This window comes from Apteryx mantelli, chromosome 6, assembly GCF_036417845.1.
Source record: "Apteryx mantelli isolate bAptMan1 chromosome 6, bAptMan1.hap1, whole genome shotgun sequence".
Lineage (NCBI taxonomy): Eukaryota > Metazoa > Chordata > Aves > Apterygiformes > Apterygidae > Apteryx > Apteryx mantelli.
The window spans coordinates 41,632,713-41,650,969 of NC_089983.1; the positions used below are offsets into that span (position 1 = coordinate 41,632,713).

General features: G+C 39.3%; 1 protein-coding gene across 1 annotated transcript in view; it reads right to left on the reverse strand.

Annotated features, from left to right (window-relative positions):
* The window catches only part of DPP10 (dipeptidyl peptidase like 10), a 287,083-nt gene that overhangs the window by 72,633 nt on the left and 196,193 nt on the right, over positions 1-18,257 (reverse strand). The window contains exons 6-7 of the mRNA XM_067299348.1: positions 3,837-3,889; positions 3,656-3,737 (exon numbers count right to left, since the gene is read on the reverse strand). Coding sequence (XP_067155449.1) covers positions 3,656-3,737; positions 3,837-3,889 — 135 coding nt within the window. The remainder of the gene's footprint in view (positions 1-3,655; positions 3,738-3,836; positions 3,890-18,257) is intronic.

An 18,257-nucleotide genomic window follows, 5' to 3' on the forward strand; every position in this document is an offset into this window, starting at 1 on the left:
TGATAAAGCCTTCCTACCAGGTGCGGCATAGCTCTTTCTCAGACCCATGCAAAGAGGTCCCTAATCAAGGAAACAAGAAGAGGAAAAACGCCCATGAAATCAACTCGGGTATCGAGTCATGCTGGTTTATTTTCCCTGGAAATACTTACTGCTGTGGTAACAGATTTTATAAAAGTTACATAAACAGATAATCAATTGGTCTCTTTCAAAATCTTGATCAAATGTCAAACTGAACAAATATGACAAATATTTAACAAACAACAGCTCCCTAACAGACACAGAGCCAGGGGAAGGGCGTTTTGGATGTGGCACAGTTCTAACACAGTTAAAAGACAGCATTTGAAAGAATGCGACCTTGGAAACAGTTCCCCAAAATAACAGCTATGTGACATTAAAATACATTAATTCATTAGATAAAAGTTTGTTCTCCCAAATGGCAAACATTTGCAATTTCACCACCGAAATGTCATGACTCAAACAGCAGATGTTTCTCTGAGCTTTTCTCCTAGTCTTTACAAAATCCTCCGCTCTAGGTAAATAGCAAGAAACTGAAATAACTCACAACCACTGTGGTAGCTTCAACACAACGGCGTTATGACCCGGTCACCTGACAGCTGATATATACCTAATTCCGCTCCCCTGCGCTAACACTTGTGGTCTGCTGTCCCACCAGGCGACCCCAGCAGCAGACAGCTTGGCCTGATGGGCAATTTTCACAAGGGTGTAAGGTATTATTGTACGCTGACTGCACTGCAGCCATAGTCCTTCCTCTGCGCAATCAGCAGTTCCTGGCTTCATCGAAACAGCCCTGCTCAAATATTTCACTTTTTTTTTCTCTTCATCTTCTTACATTACCTCTCTGTTTGAAACCTGGACACTTCCCCCTCACCGAGGAACTCAAATTAAGATTCCTGTGTAGGCCCTATATTGTTACTTAGGTCTTCTGCAGAACTAAGGATTGGAAACATCTTAATTTACCCTATAGCTGATCCTAGTCCATGTGTTATACACACATCGTTTTGATTTAATCTAGGACTTTCTGAACGGTTATAGAGTGAAGGTAGGCTCTTTGGGGCAGTCAGACATACCTATGCCTTTTGCTTCACATTTCATGGGCTAATTTTGCTGACCTGTCATGGCTGGGTTATTGCTACTCTGCACCTGGAAGGGGGCTATTCATCTTCATTTCAGAGATCTACATATACTTTGTGTATGGGATGGCTGTAGGGTGTGTAGGTCATGAGCCCTTCTAGATGAAATTTCGGTGTGTATGTACAGTTCTTAATTTGTTTTCCACCATTTGATATCATATGTTTTTCAGTTGTAATGAATGGCTCTAGGAGGTTACTCGAGTTAATACATCACAGTCATTTTATTTAGAGTATGCATTCCACTGCTTGTGTTATTTATTATGAATTATTATTTCCATTATTATATGAAAAAGAGAGGGACTTTGGTAAACTCATCATAGCTTATCTGGCAACATGGAGCTGTAAGAGCACAACTCTGAACCCAGACATGCACTACAGATAGCTAACCACTGATGGATTGCCATGCTTTACATCTTCCACTTAATGACTTCATCCTCCTTATCCAGGCTGACTGCCGACTGCTTCCGATACTGCCTTTAATTCAAAATTTACTGATAAAGTGTCTGTTCTAATGACAAATTTTATAACTGAGAACCGTTATGGCAACGAGTCCCCAGTTACACCTGCTCTCTGCCTAGCCTCTTCTGCTGGAATTATCTATACCATCCTGCGTCGGCTAAAGAGGCAGCTGTTCCTTTGGACAGCAGCAACAGCCATTATCCACTACAGTCGTTATTCATTCATGCTCCTTCTACTTTCCTTGGCCGCTGCTGAAGCGGGAAGGTGACGTGGCAATGCATTTTTGTCACTTTAGAAACCTCCTTTTACCATAAAAAACATTATTCTTACTGACTCTCTAAGATTCTTAGGGAAGCAACCCTTAAGTATATTCTCATTGCAGGTTTACATCTATGTGATAACACCTGGTACCATTCAGAGTGCACAAAAGATTTTGTGTTTTAATGGAAGTTATTATTTCCTAATTCTGCAGACCATATGGCACCATAAAGCCCACAGTGGAGAAGATATTTTTAAAGCATGACATTAACTGTGCTGGGGACATTAACAAAGATGAGTAATGTTATCCTCACTGAAATATAAATTATGCTAACATTTTCAAATTTGGATGAGTAAGGTTGCACCTAAAAACAGTGCTTACTTTTTCACTGGGCTGAGACTCACATAGGAGTCAGCTTGTGCCTGTGTTTGAAAGTATTCATACCTATTTCCAGAATGACAATCCAGGTAAAACAGATAAAGAGTTGTTCTGATTTGTTATTTTTCTAAACCTTGTAATAGCTAGGTTTGTCTCCATCCTTAAGATACATCTCAGGAAAACAAAAAGTTATTTTCTCAGTAATCACTGCATGTACTTTTTGGCTGCACTTTAAATTACTAATCAGAGGTACAGCATAGACAATCTTCCTATAAACTGCAATTTAATTTAAAATATGTTTAGTTCTGCTCAGTTTTGCAGATGCATCACCTTTCTGTTACAGCCTACATAGGTGGCAGCATTTCATAATACTGCCTGGTAAACAACTTATATATTTGTTATCATCAATCCTGTCACTATGTTCTCGTTATAGATAAATTAATGTGGTTAATAATTAAAGTATACCATGCATGTTCCAATTACTTTTTTCTTCCTGTTTCTACTTGCTTAATGCAATACATTCCAGCCAGGAGCATTTTTTATATACCCACCATCTTGACGAATGATTTAAGCAGCAGGGTATCTTCATCCAACTTATAACCTCTCCGTGTGAACAAGTCACATCCGCAAAGATGAGATCAGGTCTGCAGGTCTTAATGAGCTTATTAGAACATTGTAACTAAGACTATCTGGATTCCTTACTTAGAGACTTGAAGCAAATTTTTGTTAAGTCTTTTTCTTGCATTCATCTACCACCAGCACAGGTCTGTTTAAAATCAGTGCTGTTCCTAGAATCAAGATTTTCTTCTTCTCATATTGAGGTTGGTCATAAAGAATGACACATGTTCATAAAAAATTGTAAAGCTTTTGGTAAAATGAAACAGATGAAACACAGCATTGTTGTTTTTATTTTGAATTTAATGCAGCATGTCTGACCTTGGCAGTAATTTTTGTACTGAAATGAAAACAACACATTTCATTGAGTGTGAATTCATCACATCCACTTTTAGATGTTAAGCTTCTTGCATGTGCTCAAGGTTTTCACTGATCCTGCAAATAAAAACTTCTCTTCACATTCAACTTTCCTTCTCTCATAGTAGCTTCCATAAAGATGGTTATTTTGAGAATCACTTGAGTGCATATTTAGATGAACATGTGATTCTTTCCATAATTGTGCAATTAAAGACTTTGCTTATTGGAATCAGACTTATAAAACATGTTTATGTGCTTTTTCTTAAGGAAAACCCCCTAAAGCCTATAACAGGACTGTACCTTTACATACCTCCCAACAGAAATATACAACAAAACTTCTCTTAAGGCTTTAGATTTGTATTTTTACTTCAGTCTGTCCGGAGTAAATACATTATTAAACTACTTGTACCACAGCATTTTTAATGACTGTGCTTACCAGTTGCTGTCCTTGGATGCCCCATGCTGCATACTGTAAAACTGAATCCTCTACTTCTGGAGGGTTTAACTCCCAAACTTCCCTTGAAAAAATGTAAAGATTTTTAATTGAACACACTGGCATCACCTTATTTATAGAACCACTGACAATCGTAATGTATTGAAAAAACAATGTGACCTACCTTGTGTGTATGTTATAAATCACATATGAAGCTGTATAAGAATAATGAAAAACCTGTGACAAAAAAAGAAAGCATGAGAATTATAAATACTGGCATCAAAGAATATCATTATTATAGTCACAGTCTTCTAATACATATGAACACTGGTATCCTTATTACTGAAATATTTCCTGTATTAATTATAAACAATAGGCTTGAATCAGGGTTTGAATGCTGTATGAAGGACATGCACAGTCCTCTATTAATCTAACCAGTCACTGAACCTGAGCAATACCTTCGCAGGAAAAGTCTCAACCAGACAAATCTGTGTTCTGGTTTAACGAAAGGATTTTTAAAAGAAAAGAAAAACACATGCATTAGGCAAACAAATTATGTTCTCTTGTATTTCTACATCAAGGTACGGTCAAAATCAAAATACAGGTTAACACAGTTATTTTTGCAATCACTTGCAATGTAGATAGATGCAGGGTCAAACGACAGTGCTCTGACCACCCTGCTATGTATAGCCCAACCGACCACGTTGCTTCAAAATCAGAATACAAAAGCCTGCTGGTTGCTGGGGCTCTGTTTGGTGTGGTTTTCCTGAAATGTGGTTTCAGTCTGATTTTGCCTGGACTTCTTGGAAATTCAAGGAAAGTTGGTTAATCTGAGATTTTTCAGAGGAAATAATCTGGGTAAAACAAAGCCATTTGTCAGTAAACCTTCCTAATTCGTGAGAAAGTTTCCAGCAACCTCTGATCTCAGAGAGCTCAGGAGAGAAAAGCAAATCTGATGTGGAGTCTTATGCTGCTGTCGTTACTGGTTGAAAATTTCTGTTGAAGTCAACTGAAATCAAAAGAACTGTCATTAAAGCACAAAATACCAAGGCCTGACATATGAGGAGCCAAAAGATCAGTGCTGTAGAAGAGTATGAGACAGCATATAATGTGATGTACCAACAACCTGAAGGACTAAAATCTTTTAAATCTAAGCATCTATTGTATGTATTTTCCCTGAAGTCAAATAGTTCGCTATATATGTATATATACACATACATATATACAAACATATATATATAGCTAATAACAGACATTTTGCTAACTTCCAGACTTGGGTGATTTATTTTAACCTAGTTCATTTCTTTAACACTACAGCTCACATTATGAAAATAGAATAATTTCATAGTATTAATTAATTTTATTATGATGTATTGAAATTACTTCATGTTCTTAGAACATAAAATGTAATTGTGACCAGGTATGACTGCACTAAGAAAAATTCTTCTTTTTAATGTAAACTACTGTCAGAAAGAAACATTAGGTGACATTTACCAGACTTTCAGTGGCTTTACATGTACGGAGTTACAGTATCTCTGCTTGGCACACGGAAGATGCATTTTTGGACAGCATCAGGCTGGTTCCAGTTAGATGAAAACAGATATTTCTGCAAAGCTGAAACCCTGATGTGGAGTATTTGTTGCAAACTCTTTAGTTTATATTATCTGTACCATGAATCTTTCAGTATCTTCTCCAAAGAGAAGAGACCAAAGAGCTCACACAGCTGTGACCTCGCTTACAAACATGAATTCAACCATCTGAATTTGCAACCATCGCACACCTGAGAGGGGCTTCAGAGGCTGTTATTTTGACTGGAGGTTATTCAGTAACAGTGATCTGAAACATCCCTCCGCTGACTCTGTTTCCATTAAAACACACACCAAGAAATTTAGCTGACACCACAAGTCCACAAAAGCCTGTGAGATTAGTAACTACTTTATGCTACAGCCGAATTTCCCTCCTATAAAATCTCCCTTGCAGACAAGAATCAGTTCCATTCTCTAAGCCTATGGTGATTAACATTGAAAGTGTTGCTTCACCGAAAAGAATCACACATATACTGATAATTATGTCCCAAATTGTTTTTTTTTTATTACAGCTTATGATAAAGTTTTTGATCATGCAAGGTATCAGCCTCTTCTGAGAAGTGCTAAGCGTGACAGAAATAGAGCCGAACTGTAATAATGTTGTGATTATCGTAGAAGGTACAAAGACACTAAGAAGAATATTCTAAGAACATTGATAACTACTTATTTTCTCTAAATAGCTATGATATACCTATCTACTATAAATATCTCTATACTATATAAATATATACTTATATACATAGTAGAGTATTTGTTTAGATACCACAATGTTTAATTTCAGTAGGGTTTGTGGGAAAAATTAATCCTGTAACAAAACAATGACCCTCAAGATAGAATTATTCAAGTATGCACTGGTAAGACAACGAGACAAACTGTTGGCTTCGAAGTTCCTGCTTTCTTTTATATATCTTATTTTGCTAGAGGTAAGAGAGGGCAGATCAAAGGGCCATAAGCAGTTAAACCATGGTGGTTTCTGCAGAGGGCACCCATTGCCCGAGGAACGTGGTGGTGCCGGCAGCTGTGAAAGGGGACCGTCCTTGTACAGCCAGGGCCAACGCAGAGCCTGCACGAACTGGTCTGCCACCCTTCCAGAAACACCAAAAAGTGTATCGCACAGCATTACCGGAGGGCTGATGGGTATTTTGAATAGAAGCATTTAAAAAGTAAATTGCTAGACAGAGTACCTTTTAACAAGAAATGCTAAAGTAATAAGTCATTTTGATAGCTTTAACAGAAAACATACTGTAACAACAGGAAGGGCACTTTATATCCCACTTAAAATTCTCCTCTTTTCTTGTAATAAAATTTCTATCTAAATGTTTATGTAAACATATTAACATCTTTCTGTTAAAAGTATTACTACCTTTGCGAGAGCTCCACAACCAGAGGACACCACCATTACAGGAGGTTGCTTTCAGACAGAATGCTGACATTTTTCTCAAAGTTATTCATGTTAGTTTTATTTTTTAAAAGGAGCACTATGAATCGATAACAAGTAAGAGGTTTCCTAATTCATCCTGCTTACAATAGCCACATACTGAAACACAACCATTATCTAAAAAAAAAAAAAAAATGTGAGGGTGTAGGGTATCTTACTTCAACCCCCTTATATAATAAGCGCAGCCTTCCTAGGACGCTCTAGCAGTTTTGTATAAAGGCTTACCTGCAGCTGAATCACTCTTTTGGGGATGTCCACCCTTCTGGTGAACCTTCAGCTTGCACAGAGCCAGGTCAGTGGCTGGGACCACAAGTGTATCCCTAATGCACTGCACCTGGCAGAACCCAGGCAGGAGCCCAGCTGAGGGCACCAAGCCTGACACTAACCGTAAGGAATATCAGTGACCCCCCAAATACCCCCCAAAATACCAGGAGCAAACCTTACCCCCTGCCACCCGGGATGCCCTCTCGGGAGAGACATATGCAGGCTCTGCCCTACAATTATCTTTTTGTGGAACTTGCACCAATCAGAACAAATCTGGCAATTTATGCTGGGGGTTTGCAAAGACACTGAGGGCTCGGACGGTCACAGATCCAGACGTGTTGTCCCCTCTCACTGCCTACCTACAGCAAAAGCTGTTTTTCTTCTTCAAGACTCAAATCTTAAGGGCCATCATTTCTTTTCTGAAATATTTTCAAACATTTCTTATATCCCATGCCTTCTAACTACGGCTGTATTCAAAGACTAAGCTAAGGTCAATCTTTTAAGCATGGGCAGTAAATTACTTTAGCTGTCAAAAAAGTGACATATACTGAAGTAGTGTGAAACTCAGGAAAAGGGAGGGAGGTTGCAGTGGAAAAAGACTAGTTTTCTAGGTATAAAGAAGAGAATCAATTAAAGAATAAAGAAACAGGAAAGGTCTCTAGGACGTAGAACAGACCTGGTGAGCAAAGCCCTCACTCTTTTTCTTTTTTAAAATATTACATACATTAGAGTCATTTCTGCACTGTCATATCCATGGAGGAAAATGAAGAAAGGAACATGCCCTGGTATTGTTCAATTATATAATACATTTTAAGGTGGGACACTGAAAGGATCACAGAATCACAGAATCACTGAGGTTGGAAGGGACCTCTGGAGATCATCTAGTCCAACCCCCCTGCTCAAGCAGGGTCACCTAGAGCACATTGCACAGGATTGAATCCAGGCGCGTTTTGAATATCTCCAGAGAAGGAGACTCCACCACCTCTCTGGGCAACCTGTTCCAGTGCTCTGTCACCCTCACAGTGAAAAAGTTTTTCCTCATGTTCAGATGGAAGTGTCTGTGTTTCAGTTTGTGCCCATTGCCTCGCGTCCTGTCGCTCGGCACCACTGAAAAGAGTCTGGTCCCATCCTCTCGACACCCTCCCTTCAGATACTTGTACACATTGATAAGATCTCCTCTCAGCCTTCTCTTCTCCAAGCTAAACAGGCCCAGCTCTCTCAGTCTTTCCTCATAAGAGAGATGCTCCAGTCCCCTAATCATCTTTGTGGCCCTTCGCTGGACTCGCTCCAGTAGCGCCACATCCCTCTTGTACTGGGGAGCCCAGAACTGGACGCAGTACTCCAGATGTGGCCTCACCAGGGCTGAGTAGAGGGGGAGAATCACCTCCCTCGACCTGCTGGCAACACTCTTTCTGATGCAGCCCAGGATACCATTGGCCTTCTTGGCCACAAGGGCACATTGCTGCCTCATGCTTAACTTGGTGTCCACCAGCACTCCCAGGTCCTTCTCAGCAGAGCTGCTTTCCAGCAGGTCAACCCCCAACCTGTACTGCTGCATGGGGTTATTCCTCCCCAGGTGCAGGACCCTGCACTTCCCTTTGTTGAATTTCATGAGGTTCCTCTCTGCCCACCTCTCCAGCCTGTCCAAGTCTCTTTGAATGGCAGCACAGCCCTCTGGGGTATCGGCCACTCCTCCCAGCTTTGTATCGTCAGCAAACTTGCTGAGGGTGCACTCTGTCCCTTCATCCAGGTCATTGATGAAGAAGTTGAACAAGACTGGACCCAGGACTGACCCCTGGGGGACACCGCTAGCTACAGGCCTCCAACTAGACTCTGTGCCACTGATCACAACTCTCTGAGCTCTGCCATTCAGCCAGTTCTCAATCCACCTCACTGTCCACTCATCTAACCCACACTTCCTGAGCTTGTCTATGAGGATGCTATCCTTACCTCCATGATTGGCACGGATGCTTGCTAGGGTTCAGGCCTTTCTGACAACTAAATAGCTTGCATGTTTCTGCTGTGCTAAGTTGGAAATTGTTCCACACACTGTTAATTTAAGAACTGTGAAAATGGCTTTTTAGATAAGATAGACGGCACACCTCCTCCTCAATATAACTTATTTAATTTTTCTTTTGTCACATAATGTAGGTAGCAACTATTCCGTATCACACATTTCTTCTGCATTCAGAGTCTTTCATCAATTTATAAACTGAAGACAGGCTTTCATGTAATGCTGCTCAACACTGAAAAAAGTTATCTGCATTTGTGTATGAAAAAAATCAAATTACAGAACTATTTTACAAAGGACACGAAAGAAAAAGGTGAAAAAAGTAGCTTCAAGACAAATTGCTCCAGTCAAAACACATTGAAATAACAATCTATTATTCAGTAACAGCCAACAATAAAATGCCCACACTTATCAATCATGATCTGAACTTTTAGATGACATATTGTTCTGGGTTTTATATATCCTTTATCTTCTGTCTTTCAAGGAACGTCTTTGTCTTTCTAAGGTTTCTAAAAATGAAATATTGTCATGGAACTCAATGCATAGCCCAGCAAGATGTAGGAAAACAAAGTGCAATATATGCTTAGCCAAATATACTCCACTAATTCTGCAATACACTCCACGAAATACTCAGTTTGCTGTCCTTCGGTGATTTGGAAAACACCCCTCGGCAGAATACTGTTTGTGCTAAAAAGCTGCCAAGAAAACCTCACTAGCAGTATTTCCACAAGATGATGAGGGCCCTCAACTCCAGGGACACTGAGAAGAGCTGAGGACGTTACAGCCCCAGGGCACGACCAACACCAAACGTTCAGGGATGTTAAACACCTTGATGCATCCTAAATCCATTCCCTGCATTATAAACCAACTATATTCTTTCATGTGTTATTTATTTTGAGTGATAATGATAGCTCCTTGCTCGCTTGGCTTTTTGCAGGGTTGTAAGCAGTGTTCTATATTTTCATTTTCAGTCACGCAGACAACCATACAAAGTGTGTAGTCACACTCTGAACGAGTCTCTGCACTTCTCAGTGCTGCTATACTCTAAATTCTCCTTTAAGATTCAAACGAGACTTCTCATGGGGCACGACAGCGCTCAGTCTGAGCAAGAGTGATAAAAATTGCATGTAAAACAGAAATATTAGCATGTGCATCACGTTCTGCATTAACAGTTTCAGTTATCCCAAAGTTTACCAGCCAAATGGGATATATTTATGATACTCAATATTCCTACTGTAGACATGTATTTATTTTTGTACTTAGTAAATAGTAAGAGGACTACTTACCCTTGGAAAGCCATTCCCTTCCCATTAACTAAAAAAATGCAGCGGAGTGTCATTAAATAATTAAAACTGCACACTATTCCAACATGTCCATCCCATTTATCTCAAAACACACACATTGACCTGGGAAGAGAGAGGCAGCTTCTCAGATTGGAAGGTCTGAAACCATACTGATCTTTATGATATCTCAAGTGAGATATTAGATCTTTTATGGGTGAATTTACATTTTTGATCGCATTGAACACAAATTCTAGGGTTTTAAGAGAAAACCAGTCTGAATAAAAATTGATTATATAATTATTCTAAGAATTAAAAAAGAATGACTAGGTTTAGTGGCAGGAAGTTTTAACTGTTGCAGTATATGCATGCCACACAAATAGTATTATTCATAAAAACAGACAGAACAAGAAGCAGCTTTTACTGCTTCATAGGCACAACAGTCAGTTATTAGGCAGTTCAAAGCTAAGAGAACCTGACCTAAAAAAGGGTTTTGTGTGCCTGAAAGCTTTTCTATTTTTTCCAGCAACACCATTTGGTCTAATAAAAGATATTGCCTCTTCCCACAGTTCTTCTCTCATTTATCTTCTCAGGCCATCATGCCTATAACAACAATGCTACTGAGAGCCAAACAGTCCTGAGCCCAGCTGAAAAAAACAACAACCTAAAACTCAAAACATTTTTTCCTAATTAGTCGTCTATGTTACAGTATTTTACAAAATCAGTGTGAACCAAGAAATCAAGGGAGAGGACCCACTGAAGCAGGGGAAAAACAGCAATATATCTTGTAAGGGCACTCACTTCTTCATTCATCCATGGCCTTTCTCGCTTTTAAGATCTTCCATAATGTATTAGTGAAAAGCTTGTGCATGTTTTCAAATTGCCTTGGTTTTTGCCGGACATTGAAAATATCGGCTATTGTACACAGCTTACAGAATAGCAACACGCATGGGATTCTCCCTTCATCCTCTTTTCTATGATTAAATTAAGCATTTCTGGAATTATGGAAAAATCTACTTATGCTCAAAATCAGGCCAAAGACTTTTCCATGGTGAAGAGATTATAAGGCCAAGATAAAAGTTAATCAATCAATCATCATTCACGGAAGGAACTACTCCCATAGAGCCACGCATGGAACCTCATCCACAATTCCAAGCTCAAACCTGTAATAAACCTTCACTAAAATCTCAAAAATTCACTTTTAAAAGAGAAACGCAAAAAAAACGTTGTTTCCTCTTTTGCCTTTGGGACAAAAGCCTCTTGGAAGAAAAAAGGGAGCCTGCAGAACATGCCACAAACTACCACCACCAAGCGAGGAGCAGAAGCCGAGCAGAGAGAAGATGAGCAGAGCATCATGACACATCAGACATAGAGGATTTTTATAGAGTGAGCCAGAAGGAATCGCTGAAACGCGGGCACTCGAGCAACACGCTGGTGACACAGTCGCACCGAGCGCACGTGGCGCAGCAGACTCAGCAGGCACAGCGAGTCCGTGGTGGCAGCTCTGGGTAAGCCTGTACCACGGATGCCCATGAGCCATCTAGCGCCACACGATTTAACCCCCGTTAACGGGACGTGCAACGAAGAGCCCCGCTGAACGTGGCTCTGCGCGAGCCAGCGGTGCCCTGGCACCAGCGACACCCCACCAGTTGAGGCTGCGATTAGTATTGCACCCGGTGCAGCGCCATACAAACTCGGACCGAAACGAGGCTGGATGCCTCTAAAACATATTCTCTTGCATGGCATAGACCTGACTTTTATTAGCTGATTTTCAACTAGCACAAAACAAGTCTGGCAAAAGTAATAACTGTCTTATGTATTATTTGCAGTAAGTCAATTCACTACAAGTATACAAATACACAAATACATATATATATACACAAATAAATACACAAATATATATTCACTACATATTCAAATTCACTCTGTATAAAAATTCATAGTCTATACAAATTATCCCAAACTACACAGAATCTATATATCTTATCTACATAAATTACGTGAGTTATTATCTAAATTATTTCTCCTTTACCTAGTCATATTTACTCTCGGTTTTGCTCTACATATGCTGGTGGATTTTAGATTTGCAGCAATGAAAATAAGAACAGACTTTGAGCAGAGTATTAATGTTATACAGAAACTCTGTATTTTGACACACGTGGGATGAACTGGAGACCACCAAATCATATGCAGTAGGACTTCATCCACTGCGATAGCCTCCCAAAAGCAAACGAGTCACAGAGGGACGACAGCTAGTTTTTGCTTTCTCCAGCCCAGATTCCAAGCAGTAACTTCCACCTATTCTTGCACTTGCAAAAAATGGATCAACAAACTCTTATTCCTCATCTCCGTTTTTATGAGCTGAAGGACGTGCGACTCTGCTGGGACTGCAGTGCAAACAGAGTGGCATCAGTAGCTGATGTGCTGAGGCAGAACTTTCACAAAACAATCAAAATGATATATTCTTTTTCTTTCCTTTATATTTCAAGATATGTGACTTCTCTGCTAGCAATACTTGTGATGTAGTTAATAAGCTGAAATTAGTAGCAGCATGACTACTGCCAAAGGCAAAGTACAGCTGATGGATGAATCCTCCATCCCTTTTGCAGTTTATCTACTAAATAAATTAATAACGTTATCAGTATCAGCACTAAAGTTGAAATCCACCTTCCTTTAAAACTGCATTTTCATTCCTTTAAATTTGTGCCACATTAGCTCGTCCAGTCTGACTCCACGCATAGGAACTGCTTTTAAAGCAGTCTAAACAATTAAATTTGGCAGAACCAAGTTTGGAGTCTAATATAATTCGTTGTTTGGGTGTGTAACAAGGGAAAAGAGAGCACTGCAGTATCAACTTCAGAGCTGCAGACACATGAAACCAATATAGGTTAACTCTTAAATTGCAAATGGAAAGCTCTAAGAAAACAGACACGGTATCAGTAAGGGACTAACTCTGCATATTATGAAAATAATATTGGTTAAAGATTGTAATTCTGTTGATTTTAGGGGATGCAAACAAATATAGTGAAACTCAGATTGTGCATTGAATATCCTAAGGCTCAGCTCCCTCCGTGCTGGACTCCAGAAAGAGTCCATGCTTCTGGTAGACAGAGGCACGGAATTTCCTTCCTTCATGAATTGTGGGTTCACACCACAATCTAGTAAATCCTTTAAGCATACCTTAATTTTAAACTGCAGTTATTGATACATTAATGCGTAGTTTATGCAGCTAAAAAGGACTGCTGTCATCATCACACCTGACCTCCTACACTTGTACCACAGTTTACAGGACTCCAAGTAGTGTGAGACACAACTAGAGATTCCCCATGGATTCTTCAATGGGTTTTAGAGCAAATCCTGGTAAACAAAGAACCAAAAACTCTGTATAATGAGATAAAAAATTTCTACACATCTTTGAATCCTATTGTTCCAACTCAAATTTTGGGGAAAAAAAAAATAGAGGTAAATTTTGCCAATACTGATGCCTACATCTCTGTATATTGTTACATAATTCCGACCTTGTTTCTTAAAGCTCTGTATCTAATTGCAAAGACTTAATCTAAACTCTCTTGATGCATTTACAGCACTGAAGTTAAAGACAAGGTTATAACTTTGCAAAGCATCGGATTTATTTGTTTCAATCAACATCAATTACTTGTCATGATTGATAACAACCATTGCATATCATTGATCATAATTTATGGTTAGTATTAACACTTTTGGATATGAAATATTGCCAGCCATAACAACGACATGCTGCCAAGCTAAAATAAATATAAAGGCGAGACATTTCTAGACATGTAATTTATCTATAAGAAAAAAGGCTGTCAAGGAAACCTAAACAAAAAAGCACCTCTAGAAAATCTGCTGGAGCTTCAACTGTTCCACATGTAATTTTTCAATAAGATTAATTATCTCAAGAAAAAGACATCTACTGTAGAATGTTAATTAATTCACAATCAATTAAACTCAGTTCATCTAACCAACAGTAATGTGTTACAAACCATAGTTGAGAATAACTGCAGAAACTTCTTTTTCTTGTGCTACTTCAAGAACTGAGATAGACCACCCTATATTTGGATATGCAACTCAATCATTTTTGAATATATAATCATTTCAGATGAGTGAATTATTCAAAAAAGAATGTACTGCATTACTACTTCTGAAACTCTCATATATCACTGGCATTTGAAATTCTATTAGTTACACTATCGTGTAAAATATGTTTCTTGAGTATTGTATGAGATGACTTACTACCAATATTATATGGATTTTTTTTCTGGCTCATTCACCTTCAACATTAAAAACCAGGTATAACTTCACTGAAATCATTGCTACCTGACTTTGGAACTGGTAAGCCTCAAGCCTCATAATGTTACCTGATCATTTTTTATACTGATACACATGTACACACACGTCATTCTCCTGTGTATATTCACTGTGATTACAACTTTGACTTTATGAATATTTCAGCATTTATAGAAACTTTTCTTTTCCTGAATTGCTTTGCAGTGAGCCTCACAATGTGCATGCACATTTTGATCTGGAGGAGGAGAAGGGGAAACAGAAGACACCAGTTCTGATGCCATAATCAGAACTTTCTCTCCATAGAAATACGAGGCTGTTGAGGTTGCTCGCTTCTGGTCAGCACAGCTGAAGATTTTTTAGCTTAGAAAAGCCCATCTCTAAATATTTCCGTACTGTCTGATGCTTTAAACATCTGAACTCTTCACAAGGTCCTTCCAGTACAACTTAACTGAGTCCCACAGATGAGAGGGATCCCTTATGATTTAGCTTGAATACCTCCACACATACTGAAAACTGTTAACTGAGACCAAAACACATTTTACATCACACACTTGAAAGCAGAGCTGCATCAAGGCTCCTTAGAGTGTTTTGTGACAGCTCAATTTAGTTTGCTCTTTGGGACACTGCAGAAGAAGAATGGAGCCAAAATTTGGTTCTCTTCTCGGTTTTTCTCAGGCAATGTTCCTCATATACTGTATTTATTCAAATGGCTTGCTAAGGAGGAAATTGGCAAATGCAGAAAAAAATACCACCTTGTTTTGAAGAGAAACACATTTACATGTGGTGATATTTACAGAAATGGGTATTAGCGGATTCAAGTGAAACAACATGGGCAAAGAAATGGGTAAAGAAATTTGTGAGAGAACATTTTCTGGGCTAAAATCCCATTCCATATAAAATGGAGTACAAAACTGAGCTGGAAATGCCCTGAAATTATGATGATGCAAAAGAAAAATCAAAGCATATACTGGGACAATTTCTGAAAAAAGGCTACAGCTTCAATCTTTTTTTCTTCTCCAGGCAATCTGATTCCTCCAGGCAGCAGCAAGAAGCAGACATCAGATGCTCCTCAGCTGCAGGCTTGCAAACGACACAGGGAGATGAAAGGACCCTACGGAGCTGGAGAAGGGAGAAGCCATGGGATAGACACACACGCCTGCAGGGATGAAGAAGTGCAATGGGCAAACAGAAAGGAAAACAGGGCTGAGGGAAGCAGACAGGTAACCCAGCAAAGAAAGCAAGATGGAAGAAGGAAGACAAACAGGCAGGGCTAAATATACCAGGAAGGAGAAGAAGAGAAATAGAAAAAAAAAACAGAACAAGTACAGAACAAAACAAAATTGAGTCACTTAAGAGGCTGAAAGGGGCAGGAGAAAAAAATAATGGATCAATGAGCAGCTCACCTGAGAATGAGAATCAAAAGCGAATGAAGAGGCAGCAGGGAGAGTGAGCAGCGTGCAGACTTGAGATGTGTGGGGATGGCGGCTCAAAAACAGGCTCTGGGGACTGATGAAGGAAACTTCTGTAAAGCAGACTGCTTTTTAGAACCTTCCCCTTTTGGAGGATAAAAGATGCAAGTGAAAAAGGGGAACATTCTTCTCAGGAGTCTGACTGTCTGACAGTTCAGGCCTTGAATACGTGAACTTCAGCAACATGGCACTGAGGAATTGCTACCTTTTTTTCGCATCATCCCTAGTTGCTGAGCATTGCTATTCCATGGGCCAAGGCAGGAATGCCCAGGGTGTTTCATGTGTGGTAAGTCTTTTTCTTTTGTTCTCTGACTCGGTTATACCAGACAAATACAGGAGGAATTTCCTAGTAAATCATTAGCACGTCTATGACGCTTCTTAATGATGCTGTACCTCTATCATGCTCTAAAAAATCTTCTGGACTTCCACTTCCCAGCCTTTCAAGAAACCTGCTATTCCCTTACTGTCATGAACTACAGTAAAAACATTGAATCAAGTAACTAGACAACATTCTTTATTACCAAAGGTGATCTACACTTCTGGTATTTATAGGCAAATTATTCCACAAGGAAGCTTAATGAAGAGTTTTCTCTACCTTACATCTCTCCTGGGACCAAGAGAGCCTCCCACAGCAATACCAAAAGACACCTTTAGTCTCTGGATGTTAGACTCTTCAGGGAAAACTTCTGTATGCTAGTAGGATTTTTTTTTTTTTTTTGCAACAGTATTTAATTTCTCATTTAGTCTTCCATAGAGTTTTTGTAAGAAAATGGCTACTTATCCGCCTTGAGTTTCAAGTATTCATCTGCGTCCCAAGAGTTTGAGCTGTGAGCAGGTTTACCAAACTACTTTTGAAAACCATCAGGTTAAATGCTCTTGTACGACAAGCAAACTCTTATGAACCACCCATGCAGCACACCTAGGACCCACAGGCACTCCAAAGCATTCTCTAGCATCCTTGCTTATACTCTTCAAATGGTTTGAGCACTGAAAGCTAGATTTCCTTCCTTCTTACACCAGCTCTGCACTGGAGCGTGAACTCCAGCATCTTCGATAAACCACACCTATGTCAAAACAGCAGAAAAACAGAATTTTGTCCATAGGAATAAGTTTCACAAGTATCATTAAGGCTAAATTTCACGTCTAGCTTTAAACTTCCTTTTTGGTCATGCCCTGTTCATCTCCCTATCTCTATGATTTCTTTGGTGCTACTCATCCTGCTAACTGGCTTATATTGTTCCCCTTCTGTTCCACTTTCTTGCCACAAAACTGAGCAAAATATCATCTCTCTGTGCAGTTTCCAACAATTGAGCTCACAGCTAGTCATCTACTCCAGCACTTCCTATTAACAATCCACGATGCTTCTTGTAGTCTACTAGGCCTACCTTCACTAATTTTCTCGTATTGTACCATATTTCTGTATTAGTCTCTGTTGTGGCTGTTTTATGATATTATAGTTCCTTTGATGGGGGTAACATGAAGTAGACTTGTAGCAAATAAAAGACTTCTTCATGATGAAGTGATTAAAAGGTCACGATAAGAGAGCTATTCATTTAGTACAAGGGACTACTTCACGGTGATCTCAAAGAAGCTATAACAAAGTGATGAATACCTCACACCAAACCCAGCTCTCCAGGAAACATCTAATCTGGCCCTATATTTGCAGACAATAAATAGAATTAAAAAGGTTAAATTTGTGCAGGTGGTTGACTGCCTTCGCTGAAACATTAATTTATTGCCTAAGACCCCAGGCTAACAACGTTTCATGCTCAAATACCCAAAAAGACTTGCTCTTACTTAAAAGGAACACAAAAATTGGATAATAAAGGGCTATATCTTAATATTTCTCTAAAAAGTGGACCCAACCATTTGATCTGGTAGGTCTGTCATACTACCAGTGTTCCTCGGGGCATGAGACTGAAGTTCGGTTTAAAGCATGATGTGCAACAAAGACAACTCTGCAAAGATGTGCTTAAAACATGTGTCTGGGACAGTTACATAAAGGTCTAGTCTTTGCAATCTACTTCAAGGTATTTCAACTCTCTCTGTGTACGTATTTTAAAAGATCTTTCATTCTATCTGTACCAAAGTAACTGCTAACTCTCGTTTTTCAGAAATTCACTTATTCAACACTCATCCTTTCAACACTGTTGAGAGATGCAAATGCCAGCAGATGTATCTGCTTTCCTGACTGACCCGTTGGCCTAGTCAGAGAAGAGAGAGTCAGCCAATTTTTCTTTGACTGAGGA